Here is a 16,505-nt window from a genome sequence, read left to right on the forward strand (position 1 = left end):
ACCAGAAGATAAAGCACAGCCAAGAAGAGAAGAGCAGCGAACAAAAGGAACAAGCTATCAGTGAGATGAGCAGGCAAAGAAAAGAACTAGGCAGAGGTAGCAGAGACGTATCAGTAAAAAGAGAAGCACAAAGAGGTATGAACAAGGCTCATCACCCACGTGAGGTAAGCCACTCACCTTATATCTGAATTCATCAGTATCCAGTAAATTTATCAAAACTTTAAGGCCTCCAACATCTCTGATTGCCAACTGGCAGGTCTCTTGCGCCAAGTTGAAATCTTTTATTGAACGCAATGCAATCACTGTAGCTATCTCTTTTCCTTCCTACGAAACGCAAGGCCATGGAAAGGTTAAATAAGATCACGCTTCTATAGAAATTTCCTTAATGGTTATGAATCCATGAACTGGGAAATGTGTCTCCCCATACATGGCATGTTAAATTTTTTTAAGTTCTCCGAGTGGGTTATAATTTGTTAAATGAATCATGTAGAGTTGAAGCACAAAAAAGCTTTACAGAGTATCATAAAACATTATTCCAATTAAGAGTCAACATTTAAAGGTGGTCTGTCTGCTTTAAACAGCTAGAGCATTAGGTGGTATTAGTACATTAAATAGAGTCGAGGGGCAAGCCTTGAGAAATCCACTGAGGAATGTAAGTTTTATGCAGAGGTAACAGGCCGTCCCTGGAGTTCTTGAACAGCATACTGTGCAATCCAAACCGTGTCTGGAAATTATTCTCACAGATGTATGTAGAACAGTCTGGAACAGGGAAAAACCTGAGGAAAGGGAAACCATGTGGGAAGCAGTACAACAATCCATGCTGGGACCAGGATTAAGTGGGAGAGGGGCCATGGGGTTGGGAAGGAGGTGGCGAGCCCATTAGGAACTGGAGATGACTCCGTGTATGGATAAAGGACAAAAAGGTAGCCTTCAGTATCGCATGCAAAATGCTGTCCCAGTGTTGAGAATCATGTGATCAATGTCTGCTTGGCTAATCACCAGCTGTAAAAGGTAGTGGGGAATGGCTCCTTTAAGGTAAAACAATCTGGGAGAATTTAAAAGAATGTAATGATTGATCAGTGAAACAGATGCACCAGGAAATTATAATCAGAATTCATTGCAGGAATTCTTAAGCAATGTCCACCCATCATTAATGCTTTAAAAAATCTTCTGAAAAAAAATAAAAAATAAAAATAAAAAAAAAAATAAAAAATCTTCTGATGGATGCAACATAGTACATATTACTTCTCCTCCTATTAAGACGGGATGGTAAATAAGAGTTCCAGTATAAGCACCGAAATAGTTCATAAGACACAAGAGCAATGTTTCTAATGGAGCTAAGGATAAACTATTTTTGTAAAAGGTGCTCATGAAAGATGGCCTTCGGTCTCTACCTCAAAACACAGTATGAATGGCCTCAAATAAATCTCTTTCCTTTTTGAAGAAAGACACCTACAAAATATGTTTATTCTCATTTGCTGATTATGACTTTATATTGCTATATTACAGATACATGTTCATAGATACAATATATACATTTACACAAAAGTGGAAATTATATCCAAGCAGCCCAACCTCCTCCTTCATATCTCACACACACACAAATCCTTTTGTGAATACAACATGATGTGTTACTTTTAAAATAAGAAGCTGAAATGGGATTATAAGAGGGCAAGCATCAAAAAGATAGAAAGGTTTAGACTTCAGCCTTTCCTCTTAATGCGTCCATAAAAGCCCCTCCACATCTCTAAAAATATTACAAACCACTATCCTGTGCTGAAACCATTGTCAGTCTGCTTTTCATATTAATTTTCTTCCTGAGTAATCCAGGCTGTCCTCTATATTCAAGATGAAGTTGAGAATGGCAAAAGCCTTCACTTTACTATTTACATTGAAAATAAGGAGTTTTCTTCCCATAGCTTTTAATGTCTTTTTGTTTATATCAAGAGAAATTTTTACCACCACCAATCGTCCTACAGTTCATTTTGAAACATAAAATAGTAAATCCTTATTACATTCAATTTTATAATCTCCCTTGTTTTGGGGTACAGGACCTCTTCAAACACACATTAGCACTTTTGATGCCTTTCTTTTTAAAAACAGAAGGCAGATATTTCATAAATCATAAAGAAGAATCTAAATGCTAATCATAATATATAAAAAAAAAAGAGAAAGCGAGAGAAACAATTATTTAACAATTCTTTTGTTGAATTTAATTGGGTTAAAAGGAGCCCAAAAATTCCCCTGGTGTACCTGGAGGAGGAGAGCTGGGTGGGCTCCCACATGAAAAGTTTAAAAATGCAAACCAGGAGCTTCAGATAGAGTTCTTTAGGCAGTGCCTTCAGACTCAAGCATGACTTGAAAGCAAGAAGGTATCAAACAGCATGTCATGCCTCAGTCAAGCCAACAGAGTCCACACACACACACCAAACTCCGAAGCAGAGCATGCTGTCCTGGCGTTCTCAGTGGTGTGTGATAGAGGACTTTCTTGACTGCTATACTTGCATTGTATTTTCTTTGGTAGCACTTTCCTACTTACACATTCCGCACAGTCATTCTTTCCTATTTCATTTCGAGGTCTCTTAATTTTTCTCTTCTAGATTATTTCTATCTTGTGTGCTTGATTTCATCATATGCACCATAACCAATGACATAACAATTTTAAGGAATTGTGTACTTGTGGTAGATGCCCAAAAGGTAAGACACTATATTTTTCTAAATGATCTCTAAGCCACTTTTGAAGCCAAAGGATGGAAAATTTTCATTTATCATTGAGAAGTTAGATCCTTATAGAAAAAAAAACTCTGTAAATCAGCAGCTTTTTTTCTGAAAATCTGGAAACATATTCATAGACTTGAGAGTTTTTTTTTAGAACAGTTTTATATTAGGGAAAGTTAGTTTTTCCACATTTCAGGATTTAGTTCTACTCTTGTCACTGACCACACTCCCCAAAGGATTATAAATCTTTCAGAATGAATACCAGCGAATGGGAGCCAAAATATTCAACATACAGAGCCACAAATGTTAGCCAATTGCTATTCTTTAAATACCAGCTATGTCAAAGGATTTTCAAATGTTTGTTCTACTTTGACCAGATGCCATAAACATCTTACTAAGAAGAAGCAGTGCAAATATGCTTATTTTTCAATTAAATCTCCCCTGAGAATGTAATTAGTTGCCAATACTTATTTTCACATTTTTTTTTCCTTTTTTTTTTTTCACATTTTATCATGTATTTGCATTTGTGAAGTTTTAAGAGCTGGAGAAAACATAGTAAAATATTATTTTACTAGTTTCTGAAGGGTTTTGAAGAATGCTTCCAATAAGCTTTTCCACTTCTTAAATTAATGCAAGTTGTTTTGCTAGTTGTCATCCTGCCCCTGCGTCTTCTCAGACATTTCCAGGCTCTGTCAGCCTTCAGATACTTCGCAGTTCACATTCCTTTCTGAGACTGGGAGGCCTTTGTTCATTATCATTATCACAATCATGTTGCTAATATGTGAAAGTTGAATAGATCTTGCTTTTTCCTTCATTTTTCTCAAAATTTCTTTTGGAAAGACAAGATCAATAGGCACTCTTCTAAACAATGTTTCTCAGTGTTTTAAATAACATCTTTGAAAAAAAAAGTATTACCTTATCTGGTACATAGAGTAATATCTACCTCCAATCCTCTTACTGCTGATAAAAGAGAAATAAATGCTTATGAAATTGAGATGAAGAATGTATCTGAGACTAAATCAGGGAGCCAGATGCCTCCAACCATCCAACCATTTTTTAATTCTTTCATTCAACAAATTTGCAGTTATTCACCATGTCTGATACCAGGAACTAGAGACATCCTGGTAGACAAAAACAGATCTAGTTTTTGCCTCGTGGAGCTCATAAAGCTTAGTGGAGAAGAAAGATCTTAATTGTTAAGCCCATCCAAATAAATGAAAACTTTAAGAAGTGTTATACAGAAAAGTGGCACAGGGTTATGGATGTTTGCAACAGGGGACTCTAGGCCAGGACATCAGGAAAAGTTTCCCTGAGGAAACTATGTCTGGACTGAAGTGTGGACAGAGTAGGAGCCTTCCCTGGTGAAGGAGGTCGGACATGATGAAAGGCACACCAGTCAGAGGAAACAGTATGTGTAAAACCCTAAGGAGGATTGGAACATGGTCTGTTTAAGACCTAACGAAGGCCAGTGTGGCTGAGACCCAGAGCCTGGGTGGCAAATGATCCAAGATGAGCTAAAAAATTAAGTGGGCAAAGGAATCTGCTGCACCCATAGGCCAGGTTGAGGATTTTAATCTTCATTCAAGATTAATAGGAAATATTCAAGGGTATTGTTTTGGAGGAGAGTGGGAGGACTCACATGAGTTGCGTACATTTTTAAAAGATCATTCCAGCTAAAGGGCCCCCTGTAGGGAGGGGCAGATGGAACATATGGAGACCATGCAGGTTACTACAGCTATCCAGAGAGGAGGTAACTGGGATTAAGAGGTCAAGGATACTTATTTGTGTCATAAAGACTTCAAGTAACTTGATTCAGAAAAGGATACTATAAAACAAGTAGACGAAACTCTGATAGGCTACATGCTCCCAGAGCCATCATTTGGAGCTTCCTGTAGAGTCCCACATGGTGACAGTGAGATAAGAAGGCAGTCAGAGGCACAATCGGGAGTGGAGGCCCTTCTTTTGCTCCCCACCGTCTGTAATCAAGGGGCAGTGGGTGAGACCTGGTGAGGAGATACAGCCATCACACAGCCATCCAACTGACTTTCAATGATTTCAGCATTTTTTCCTCCAAATATGCCACTCAGAGAGCAAGAAAAGTGAAGCCTGCCAGTGACTGTTTATTAATGATGACAGAGGGCCTGGCACCCAGCACAGAGGTTGGCTTACAGATACTCTTCATGTCCCAGGATGAGAAATGGTAAAAAGTCAATGCTCAGAGTGAATGGCATATGAGCACGTAAGTCAAAATAGTAAAATATATTGCTTTGCTTTCTGTTTATTTGCAAACTGGCTTTATACTGATGATTCAGCACTCATAAACCTAAGACTCAAGAGATGAGACTCAATAGAACTCCAGGAAAGAAAATGAGAAAATATTGTTCCAGAGGAAAAAAGAAATTAGACTCAAACTGTTGTATTACAAGCTTGCTGAGAATTTTTATTGGGAATGGGTAAGGAACAATGCAAGCATTCCCTACACATTCCTTTTAAACAGACATGGAACATTTACAGAAATAGATAATCTGCTGGAATGTCCTAGTCACTGCAATGAGGAAAAATTTGTAGCAAATATAACTGCCTTTCTAAAAAGATTTGGAAGACTATACTGAATAATTATGATAATTAATAAAAATAGCTCAATAAAGTGGATATAAGGGCCACATTAAAAATGAGTAACTCCCCCATACACTAGGAATAACAAATCACAATGCATAATTTGAAAAATGTTCCCATGCCAGTATTAGCAAAATAATAACAAAAATATCAAGGAGTAAATCTCACAGTATGTTGAAAATATGTGGAAAAGAAGCTATTAAGTTTTACTAAAATACATACAAATTTAAAAATAAATGAATGGTCATACCATGTTCCTGAATAGGATAACTGAATGATATTAAAATTTGCAAGCCCACAGCTATATGGTCAATTAATCTTTGACAATGCAAGAAAGAATATCTAATGGAAAAAAGATAGTCTCTCCAACAAAGTGTTGGAAAAACTGGACAGCGACATGCTAAAGATTGAAAGTAGATCTTTTTCTTACACCATCCACAGAAATAAATTCAAGATGGATTAAAGACCTAAATGTGAGACAGGAAATCATTAAAATCCTAGAGGAGAACACAGGCAGCAACCTCTTTGACATCAGCCCTAACCTTTGACATCAGCTTCTCTTGAGGCAAGGAAAATAAATGCAAATATTAACTACTGGAACTTCATCAGATAAAAAGCTTCTACACAGCAAAGGAAACAATCAATAAAACTAAAAGGCAACCTATGGGATGGGAAAAGATTTTTACAAATGACATACGAGTTGACAAAGAGTTGGTATCCAAAATCTATAAAGAATTTATAAAACTCAACACCCAAAACACAACCCAATTAAAAAATGGAAAGAAGATATAAACAGACATTTCTCCAAAGAAGATATCCAGATGGCCAACAGACACACATTAAAAAATTTTCAACATCACTCATCATTAGGGACATACAAATTAAAACTACAATGAGATATCACCTCACACCAGTCAGAATGGATAAAATTATAATACAGGAAATAGCAGCATTAACCAAAGGATACAAATATACTAATTCAAAGGGAATGGAAAAAGGGAATATTTATAGCAGCATTATCAACAATAGCCAAATTATGGAAAAAGCCCAAATGTCCATTGACTGATGAATGGATAAAGAAGATGTGGCATATATACAACGGAATATTACTCAGCCATCAAAAGAGTGAAATCTTGCCATTTGCAATGGCATGGATAGAGCGAGTATAATGCTAATTGAAATAGGTCAGTTAGAGAAAGACAAATACCATAGGATTTCACTCATATGTGGAATTTAAGAATTAAAAAAAATGAACATGGGGGTGGGAAGAAAGGAAAACCAAGAAAAAGAAACAGACTCTTAACTAGAAAGAACAAACTGATGGCTACCAGAAGGGAGGGGGGAGGCAGGGAGGTGTTAAGTAGGGGATGGGGATTAAGGAGAGCATTTGTTGTGATGGACGCCGGGTGTTGTATTTAAGTGCTGAATCACTAAGTTGTACACCTGAAGTAATATTACACTGTGGTTAACTAACTGGAATTTAAATAAAAGCTTGAAAAAATTGCAATTTATCCAAAATAATTTATAAATTCATGTAGACCAGCCAAAATCCCCGGTAGCATTTTTGAGGGTTTTTTTTTTTATTTGATTTTCAACTTTTCTAAAAATGATCTGGAATGGAAAATATGCAAAAAGTAGTTTTAAAGAATTTAAGAAAACTCTCTGGCCAATCAAGTATTAAAATACACCAAAGTAGCAGTAATTAAAACAGCATGGACCTGGCATGGGAGCATCCAAATAACTCAATGTAATAGAGAAGGATCCAGAAAGAAACTCTCACATATGAGATGACAATACTTGATATAGGTAATATCTCAGATCACTTGAGGAAAGAGTGGAGAAGCCAATTATCTGTGTTGATACAACTGAATCTCCATCAAAGAAAAAAAAAAGTAAAATTAGATCCCTGCCTCACACTATACATAAAATGACATCAAGATAGAAGCAACTTCTAAACATTTTTTTAAAACTATAAACCTACCAGGAGGAAATAAAAAATTTTTGTTCTCTTGAAATGACATCAGAAAAATCTTCTTAGCTCTTAATACACAAAATTTTATAAGCTATGAAGGAAAATCAATATATTTACTAATGTACAATTTTAAAGTTTTCAAACAGAAGAGTAGATAAAAAGACATGAGAAACTGAAAGAAAATACTTACAAATACTATAACAAAGGGTTAATTTGTATTAAGATTCAAAACACAACCACAGAAAAATAGGCAAGATATACAATGCAATGGCTATTGGACACATGAAAATATTTATCAACTTCACTACTAATCAGGAATATGCAAATTCACACAAGATACATTCTCTCAGTTGGAACAAATTATTTTAAGATTTGTGTGGAATCAGAAAAGACCCTGAATAGCCAGGGGAATTTTAAAAAAAGAAAACCATATCTGGGGGCATCACAATGCCAGATTTCAGGTTGTACTACAAAGCTGTGGTCATCAAGACAGTGTGGTACTGGCACAAAAACAGACACATAGATCAATGGAACAGAATAGAGAACCCAGAAGTGGACCCTCAACTTTATGGTCAACTAATATTCGACAAAGGAGGAAAGACTATCCATTGGAAGAAAGACAGTCTCTTCAATAAATGGTGCCGGGAAAATTGGACATCCACATGCAGAAGAATGAAACTAGACCACTCTCTTGCACCAGACACAAAGATAAGCTCAAAATGGATGAAAGATCTAAATGTGAGACAAGATTCCATCAAAATCCTAGAGGAGAACACAGGCAACACCCTTTTTGAACTCGGCCACAGTAACTTCTTGCAAGATACATCCACGAAGGCAAGAGAAACAAAAGCAAAAATGAACTATTGGGACTTCATCAAGATAAGAAGCTTTTGCACAGCAAAGGATACAGTCAACAAAACTCAAAGACAACCTACAGAATGGGAGAAGATATTTGCAAATGACGTATCAGATAAAGGGCTAGTTTCCAAGACCTATAAAGAACTTATTAAACTCAACACCAAAGAAACAAACAATCCAATCATAAAATGGGCAAAAGACATGAACAGAAATCTCACAGAGGAAGACATAGACATGGCCAACATGCACATGAGAAAATGCTCTGCATCACTTGCCATCAGGGAAATACAAATCAAAACCACAATGAGATACCACCTCACACCAGTGAGGATGGGGAAAATTAACAAGGCAGGAAACCACAAACGTTGGAGAGGATGCAGAGAAAAGGGAACCCTCTTGCACTGTTGGTGGGAATGTGAACTGGTGCAGCCACTCTGGAAAACTGTGTGGAGGTTCCTCAAAGAGTTAAAAATAGACCTGCCCTATGACCCAGCAATTGCACTGCTGGGGATTTACCCCAAAGATACAGATGCAGTGAAACACCGGGACACCTGCACCCCGATGTTTCTAGCAGCAATGTCCACAATAGCCTAACTGTGGAAGGAGCCTCGGTGTCCATCGAAAGATGAATGGATAAAGAAGATGTGGTCTATGTATACAATGGAATATTCCTCAGCAATTAGAAACGACAAATACCCAACATTTGCTTCGATGTGGATGGAACTGGAGGGTATTATGCTGAGTGAAATAAGTCAATCGGAGAAGGACAAACATTATATGGTCTCGTTCATTTGGGGAATATAAAAAGTAGTGAAAGGGAGCAAAGGGGAAAGGAGAAAAAAATGAGTGGGAAATATCAGAAAGGGAGACAGAACATGAGAGACTCCTAACTCTGAGAAACGAACTAGGGGTGGTGGAGGGGGAGGTGGGCGGGGGGTGAGGGTGACTGGGTGGCGGGCACTGAGGGGGGCACATGATGGGATGAGCACTGGGTGTTATTCTATATGTTGGCAAATTGAACACCAATAAAAAATAAATTTATATATATAAAAAAGATACATTCTCTCCCCATTTGGAATTGGCCAAAATAAAAAAAGACTGTAGATTAGTGAGAATTTGTAACAATGAACCTTATTTCTAAACAAATAATTTTAACACCCTGGAAAGATTTTAAAGACAATCTGCCTAGATCCCACTTCACACCAATTGGTTTAAAACTTCCATGAATATTACCTGAGCATTGAGATTTTTGCTTTGTTTAGTTTTTAGGAGCCTGGCTGATTTCACTGTGTTCAAGGTCAAAAATCATTGGTATATTACTAATTGAGTGTAAACTAGTATTTGCTTTGTGTAAGTAGCTACAAAATTTTTTTTTTATTCAAACCAAGCTTGGTCAGTTTATTACTTTTCATTATTTCTCTTTAAATTTTAAAATTTCATTGTAATACTTCTCTAACTTCATTGTGCATATATTGTTTCTTGTTTAAAATAGATTGAGGTGGAACTGATATGCAAAAAACGAGTTGGGACACATGCGTACATCTGTGAAACCATCACCACAATCAAGATAACAGGAACATCCATTGCCTCCAAAAGTTTTCTTATGTCTCTTCCCTTTTTGTCATACTTACACTTACCATGAGATCAAATACCCTCTTACATTTTTTAAATGTACAATTCAATATTGTTAACTATGCTGTGCAGCTCTCTAGAGCTTGTGAAACTAAAATTTTGTACCAATTGAACAACACCTCCCCATTAGAACTATCAAAATTTTAAATGTACACAGTCTTTGACCCAAGCAATTCTACTTCAAAGTAGCTATCCTACAGAAATAGGATACATATCCAAAGAATATGTAAAAATATTTACAATGTTGTAATAATAAAAATTGATCTGGGAGACAAGGCAAAATGTTATCAGTAAGGGAACTGTTACATAAATTATTGATATATTCATATAGTACAAAACAATGTTGTAATTAGAAGAACTGAGGCAGATATGGAGGATCACCAAGAAAACATTAAATATAAAATGCAAAATGTCACATAACAAGTAGTCTGACTTCATTTCATACATAAAAATTTCATACGTATATTTATATAAACAGAAACATCTGGAAGGGGGCTTTCCCTGTTATTCTTTTGCATGGCTTAAATTTTAGGGTATATATTAATGTATTATTTTTATAAGATTTAAATAACTTAAATACAGAAAAGAGATAAGGGAGGGCTAGAAGAGAAACGTGTGCTTCTGCAATGCCCTGCATGTCCCAGAAATATCAGAAGGCCACAGCCAGCCACACACCCCCAGACAGCAGGAGCTGGGAAAGGAGCCACAGCCTTTGCCAGTGGGACTAGCAAAGGCTAGTGGACCACAATGGGACCTAGAGTTTAATATTTTTCCTACAAATATGCAATTTCTAATAATGAGTACAATACAAGTATATGCATATAAAATGAAAAGATCACTTATACCAAATCTGGTACCTTTTACTCCCTAACTCTTCTATTTATAGATTCTTCAATGTGCAAACTTTTATAATAGGACCTGAATATGTGTTTTTTCAATAAAAAGTAAAGCAGCCTAAAGCATTATACAAACTGGGAACTAGGCAACGCTACTTTTCTACCATTTATTTAGCCTCTCAAGTAAATTTGGGGGAAAGCATACTTTGAGGAACAAACAATAGTGTTGCTGGCAATACACTGAGCAACAAATTCCCCCCATTTTACATTTTCAGATTACATAAAACTGAACAGAAGTCACATAAAAGTTTGATAGCAAAGTTCTTTACAATCAAATATCTTATGACTAGCTAGATGAGCAATGTGTAATATCATAGAATTGTATTCTAGCTGGGCGGGCTCACAGGTACATTTATGAATGAATGAATGAATGAATGAGTTAAAGCTTAAGGGAGCTCCCTTGAGATTTTTAACATCGTCATTTTCCAGTAGGTAAGTTGATGTGGTTGTATAATGTCAGCCAATGGTGGTATGAAGTGTTATGATTCAGTAGCATTACTTTATCGTTCTTATCCAGTTATCTTTGCTTTTCTCCACTCTTGTTTATGATACCCAAGGGGCAAAAAGAGCTTATAGCTCAAAAACTAAAAAGCTCAATTAGTTTATTTGTGGAATACAGATTCCTCTGTGGAGATGAGGAGACTCTCCGTCACTTTCATGACCTCCTTTGTAACAAAGGATCATTTTTTTGGGGGGCAATATATAAATATACAAGTGACACACAACTCAAGTAATCCAAGTACTTAAAGTATGTTCATGACTTACCTTGCAGTATTTAAGAAAACATAAGTGCAAATTCTACTAAGTAGAAATTTTTTAGGTGATGCAATTTAAAATATCTTATGATTTCTAACAGTGTTTTTTTTTTTTAAGGATAAAACTCTTTTGTCATGGAGACATTTTTTTAAAAGTTAACCCACATCAATGCAACACCACATGTATTAACTTAAAGACTTTCTCAGGAAGGTGGTAGTAACTTTGCTTTCTAACTACTGCCATTCATTTGAATATATAAAAAGTGACCATTTTTTCCATTTTTTTAAGGATTCTGCTGAACACAAATAACACTGTTCTATCACAATCTTCTCCATCTCTTTCAGTATAAACTTAGCCAAAGAGCACACTCTCATAGTGCCTTCCAGAAATGAACATTGAATTCCTTTGTTTAGAAATGCTCCCTGTTTATTTAGTTTCTTACTCAAATGAAGAAAACCAAACAAGAGAGTAAATAGGAGGACACAACAGCAAGGCCTGAAGGCCCTCTGTGTCCTGAGTTTCTTGACAGAGGAACAGAATAACTAGGCAACAGGCAGTAAAGATAGAAGCCTGAACATCAGCCTGGCCCACGGCCACCTCGCCTTCTGTGTGGCCCAGAGTGAACTATTTCTCAGCTTTTCCACCAATGAAATAAGGATCACACTACCTGCACCTCCATACCCAAAACCCGAGTAAGGGGAAAGGAATTTAATTAACTGTAATTGACTGTAAAGTACATCAAATTCCTGCAATGAAAAATCACATAACTCCCAATTACCACTTAGAAGAACTCTTTAACCAATTAAGGTGGTTGTGTGTGTGTTTAATCAGCTCATGAAAGATTATTAAGGAACTGAATGCCACAAAAGTAGTCTTTAACAAAGGTTTTAAAGTTTCAAAATGTCTCTGCAGCGAATCCCCTTCCAGACGGGGAAATCTAAAACATGCCAAGGACAGAGCCTGCGGGGTCTCCTGGGAAGCCTTGTGGAATTTCTGATGTGATTCTTTGAGTTTCTGATGTGATTCTGCTCACTGTGGAACAGAGTCTTGGTCACTGCAAAGCTGGGGGGTAACTTCACTTTTCATGGCCTGAGAGATCTCAATTTGCAGATACGTAACAGAGCAGGAGAGTAACTAGCAAGACCCCTGGCTCACATGAAAGGTGAAATAAACACCAGTGTTTCACGAATTTGATCAAAGACAATTAAAAAAAAAATTAGGCACCACCCTCACAACATGGTGGCTGGGGGAAGAGAATGAATGTGTGGTGATGCCCAGTTGTGATCATATGATGTCACTCAGCAGCCAGCATTAGCCATTCTCCACTGAGTGACACATGTCTGGACAATATCACCATCCCCCAGGACTTGGGAACAACGACTGCACAGATTTAACATTTAAGAATGATACCACATTTGTGAATTTACATTAAAAACCCCATCTTTCCCTGACTTCATCATAGGAAGGAACCATAGTTCCTTATGGTTTTAGGGTGTAGGAGCTTTCAACTGGAGGGAACCTTACTTTAAAAATAAACATTGTTCTCTTTTTGCTTCAAACTTTCCTATCTTTCTTTAATTAATCTTTTTTTATCTACTGGCTAGTTGCATAAAATTACCAAATAAAATGTTACTTTAAGATTTTAAAAAAAAAAAGCTGATGAATCAATCTGTTTGTAAGCTGGCAAACTAATATTTAAGGAAAGACTTCTATTGGAATAATAATGGAATTTTGATCTAAAAATATCGCTTTGGGGGATGGCTGGGTGGCTCAGCAGTTGAACATCTGCCTTTGGCTCAGGTCGTGATCCCAGGGTCCTGGGATTGAGTCCCATATTGGGCTCCCCATAGGGAGCCTGCTTCTCCCTCTTCCATTGTCTCTGCCTCTCTCTGTGTGTCTCTTGTGAGTGAATAAATAAAATCTTTAAAAAAAACTTGCCTTGGTTGTACTAACTGGAATGGGAGGCAGCTACTTTCTGATTAGTTATTAAGAGGTCATATTCCTTCATGAATAAAAAGACAAAAACAGGCACAATGCTTCACATGCTCATTCATGCCCTTGGGTCCAGAAGCAGTAGTTCGATTTTTAATGAATAATGTGAGCTTCAGTCCTTTATTTCCAACTACGGCATGGGCATTTCTATTTGGGTATTTCATTCTCTTCAAACTCAATCTGATCCAAACCCAAGCCTCCTCATAAACTGACCTGCTTCCTTTCCTAGCCATTTCTTTGCTGCTTCCAAGATACTTCCAAGGACAGTATCCTATTCAAAGCCCCCAGCACACTCTGATCACTGCAACCCCCTGGTTACTGGTCTTCTGTCTCTTCCCAGTCTGATTCATTATGTAGACCACCTACTGCTGGACTCAACTTTCTAAATCCCTGCTTTCATCATCCTGATCCCCTGGCTGGGCTCTGATCAAAATCCCAGGTGTAGAAATAGGCATCCTGCAAGGAGGAGGCACACCTGGGAAGATGGCCCTGGGGATTGACCCCAGATGCTTCCATTATTGCCTCAAGGACCCAGGAACAAGACCAGCTGAGATGAAGCACTTCAGAGTAGCGGCAGACATCTACAAGCCCGCTTGCTAATAATCTCCCATCTGAGCCTGGAGGTAATGCCAGAGTAGTATTGACATCTTATCCTCAAGTGACAAGGAAATGCCTATAAGGGAGATAGAGCAGGATTCTAGACCCAGTCTCTGTGATCCCTCCAAACTACCTAAAATCTTAACCAGTCACATTCTTGGCATCACTCTATAGCCTCCTCAATTTTCTCCTGGATTTATTTATCCTATAGTATTAAGTTCCATACCCAATCCTTCTCCAATCCACACAGTAATAGATTTCAATAGGCGTGAAACCTTGTGTCCAGAAATTCATTCTTCAGTTTCATGATAGGTATAATGTGTATGAAATGCAGACCTACTTATAGTTACAACTGTTCAACATTTTCTCTCACTTGACTGAAGAGTACCCATTTGTATTAACTTATAATACTATAATACTTGTGACTAATCCACATTTCCAAACAAAATAAAATTCTGCAACTCTCCTCCTATTTCATAAAGGGGTTCTTTGTGAATGTAACTGGTTGAGTAGTAAAACTTCCACATTTTACAAAACTTCACAGAATCAGTGTGGGATGCACCTTAACAAACTATCTTCCCCAATTGCTGGAATCGATCCAAAGCAAAACATTTTAATTGCGAGATTTTAAAGCAGCCCTGGCCAGGGGAAAAATAATACCCATAGAAAGCTAGAATATACAGCAATAAAATTGCATATCTACATGGAGAAAGGGAACAGGAAAGGGAGAGGGTAAGAGAAGGTGGGAAAGATGTCAAGAGCAGAAGGAATGACTCTGGCTCACAGGGAGGAAAAACTGCTCTCAAGGAGCTGAGCATGAAGAACAGCACAGCCTGGCCCTTTGGGAACCCATTCTCTCCCCATCACACCTCCTGAGCAGAGGGTTGAGAGACAAGCCTGTACTCACTGGCTAGGCACTCTGCAAGACATAGAAGTGAGTTTAATATGGTCTTTCCATTTGAGTAGCTGACAAGACAGACAAGTTGAACCATAAAGATAGCAGAAGAAAGAATGTGTTTCTTGCTAAGGAAGCTGAAAAGGTGGTTTATTGCTTCTTTTAGAACTCGGGTACAGAGTCATCTGTTATGTGTGTGGGGGGAGGAAGAAGTTGGAAGGTTAAAAAGTAAAAATGCAAAGTCTTCATTAGTTTAAAAATTAAATTGTATTCTAAAAATCTAGATTAAAAGAATATATGCATATATAAAACTTGTAAGTTGAAATGAATGTATGTCAAAGCCAAATAATTAAATATAAATTCCCTTTACTTACATGCCAAGATCTGAGCTCATAGCTCTGGATAAATAACAAGCTATAGTTCATTGACCTGTTTGGGTATTAATGAGCTCATCAAATTTTTTTCAACAATTACAGACATTGCTGTACTTGGAAAATGGTAAGTAGAAAGTCAGGTCAACATTAACATTTTTCTACTAGTGTAAGTCTACATTTAAGGCATAAGTCTGCAATTAAAATGTCAGGTGTATTTATTTTGAGATTACCTAGAGACATTCAATTTTGCATTTCATAGACTTTTAATATCCTTTTGTGTCCCCATATAAAACATTTATCTGTGTCAAAAAGCTTGAAATCATTTGTAGATATACTTTTTCTTTTATTGGCTATGTTAAGAATATCTACCTGTGGGAACTATAATAATACCAAGCAATTTACTGTCTGGCCAAAAGTATCACATTTGCACATGATTTATTGATGAATAACTTGTGCAAGCTTAAGTAGCACTTCATCAATAAATGTTTTCCTTAGCTGTTCTGGGACAGAAATAGTGCATCCCTTTTTGGCCTGATTTATATGGACTTATCCTAAATAGTCGAAAAACTCAAGATAGTTATCCAATAGTTAGGCTATTACGAGAAACGCTCATTGCCATGTTCACTGGGAGGATATTATTAAGGATGTCATTCACTACCACACTCACTGTCTGCTTCATTAAGTCCTCAGGGAGAAAATTCTTTCTGCTCTTAGTACCAGGATCAGTTACACACATTGGCAACTGGGCTATTTTTACCTCATGATGGTAAGAGTCTTTCCCTCATGGTATTAACTCTGTATTTCCCTCCTTTTATTGGTTGCTAGAAAATTTAAAGCAAAAGTTGAAGGCCAGCTTTGCAAGTCCAGAAGACTCCACACCATATGTTGTCTATAATAATAATAATATGTAACAGAAGCCATTATTATTACTAACGAGTACTGAGTACTTTCTGCTAAGCACTTTATATGTGTCAGATCTTTTTCATAATAATCATAAAACATGAGAACCTTTGTTTTTGCCAACTTGACCAATGAGAAAACAAACTGAAACTCACAGAGGTCAGTCAAATACCTCAAGGCTACTGAGCCAGTAAGTGGCAGACGCCTGACCCAATTAGAATCTTTCTAACATGGAAGGTCATGCTTCTAACTGCTCTGGTAGTGTGCCTCCTGGTCCATCCATGCGTCTTTCCTGTTGA

The 16,505-nt window shown here is 37.1% G+C and overlaps 1 protein-coding gene across 1 annotated transcript in view; it reads right to left on the reverse strand.

The window, feature by feature from the left end:
* Positions 1-177: 177 nt before the first annotated feature.
* Positions 178-16,505, reverse strand: part of LOC144310159 (outer dynein arm-docking complex subunit 2-like) — a gene marked incomplete at its 3' end in the record, with an annotated part of 27,835 nt that continues 11,507 nt past the window's right edge. Inside the window, exon 4 of the mRNA XM_077890905.1 lies at positions 178-324. Coding sequence (XP_077747031.1) covers positions 178-324 — 147 coding nt within the window. The remainder of the gene's footprint in view (positions 325-16,505) is intronic.

Source organism: Canis aureus, unplaced genomic scaffold (genome assembly GCF_053574225.1).
Source record: "Canis aureus isolate CA01 unplaced genomic scaffold, VMU_Caureus_v.1.0 ptg000475l_RagTag, whole genome shotgun sequence".
NCBI classification, from domain to species: Eukaryota; Metazoa; Chordata; class Mammalia; order Carnivora; family Canidae; genus Canis; species Canis aureus.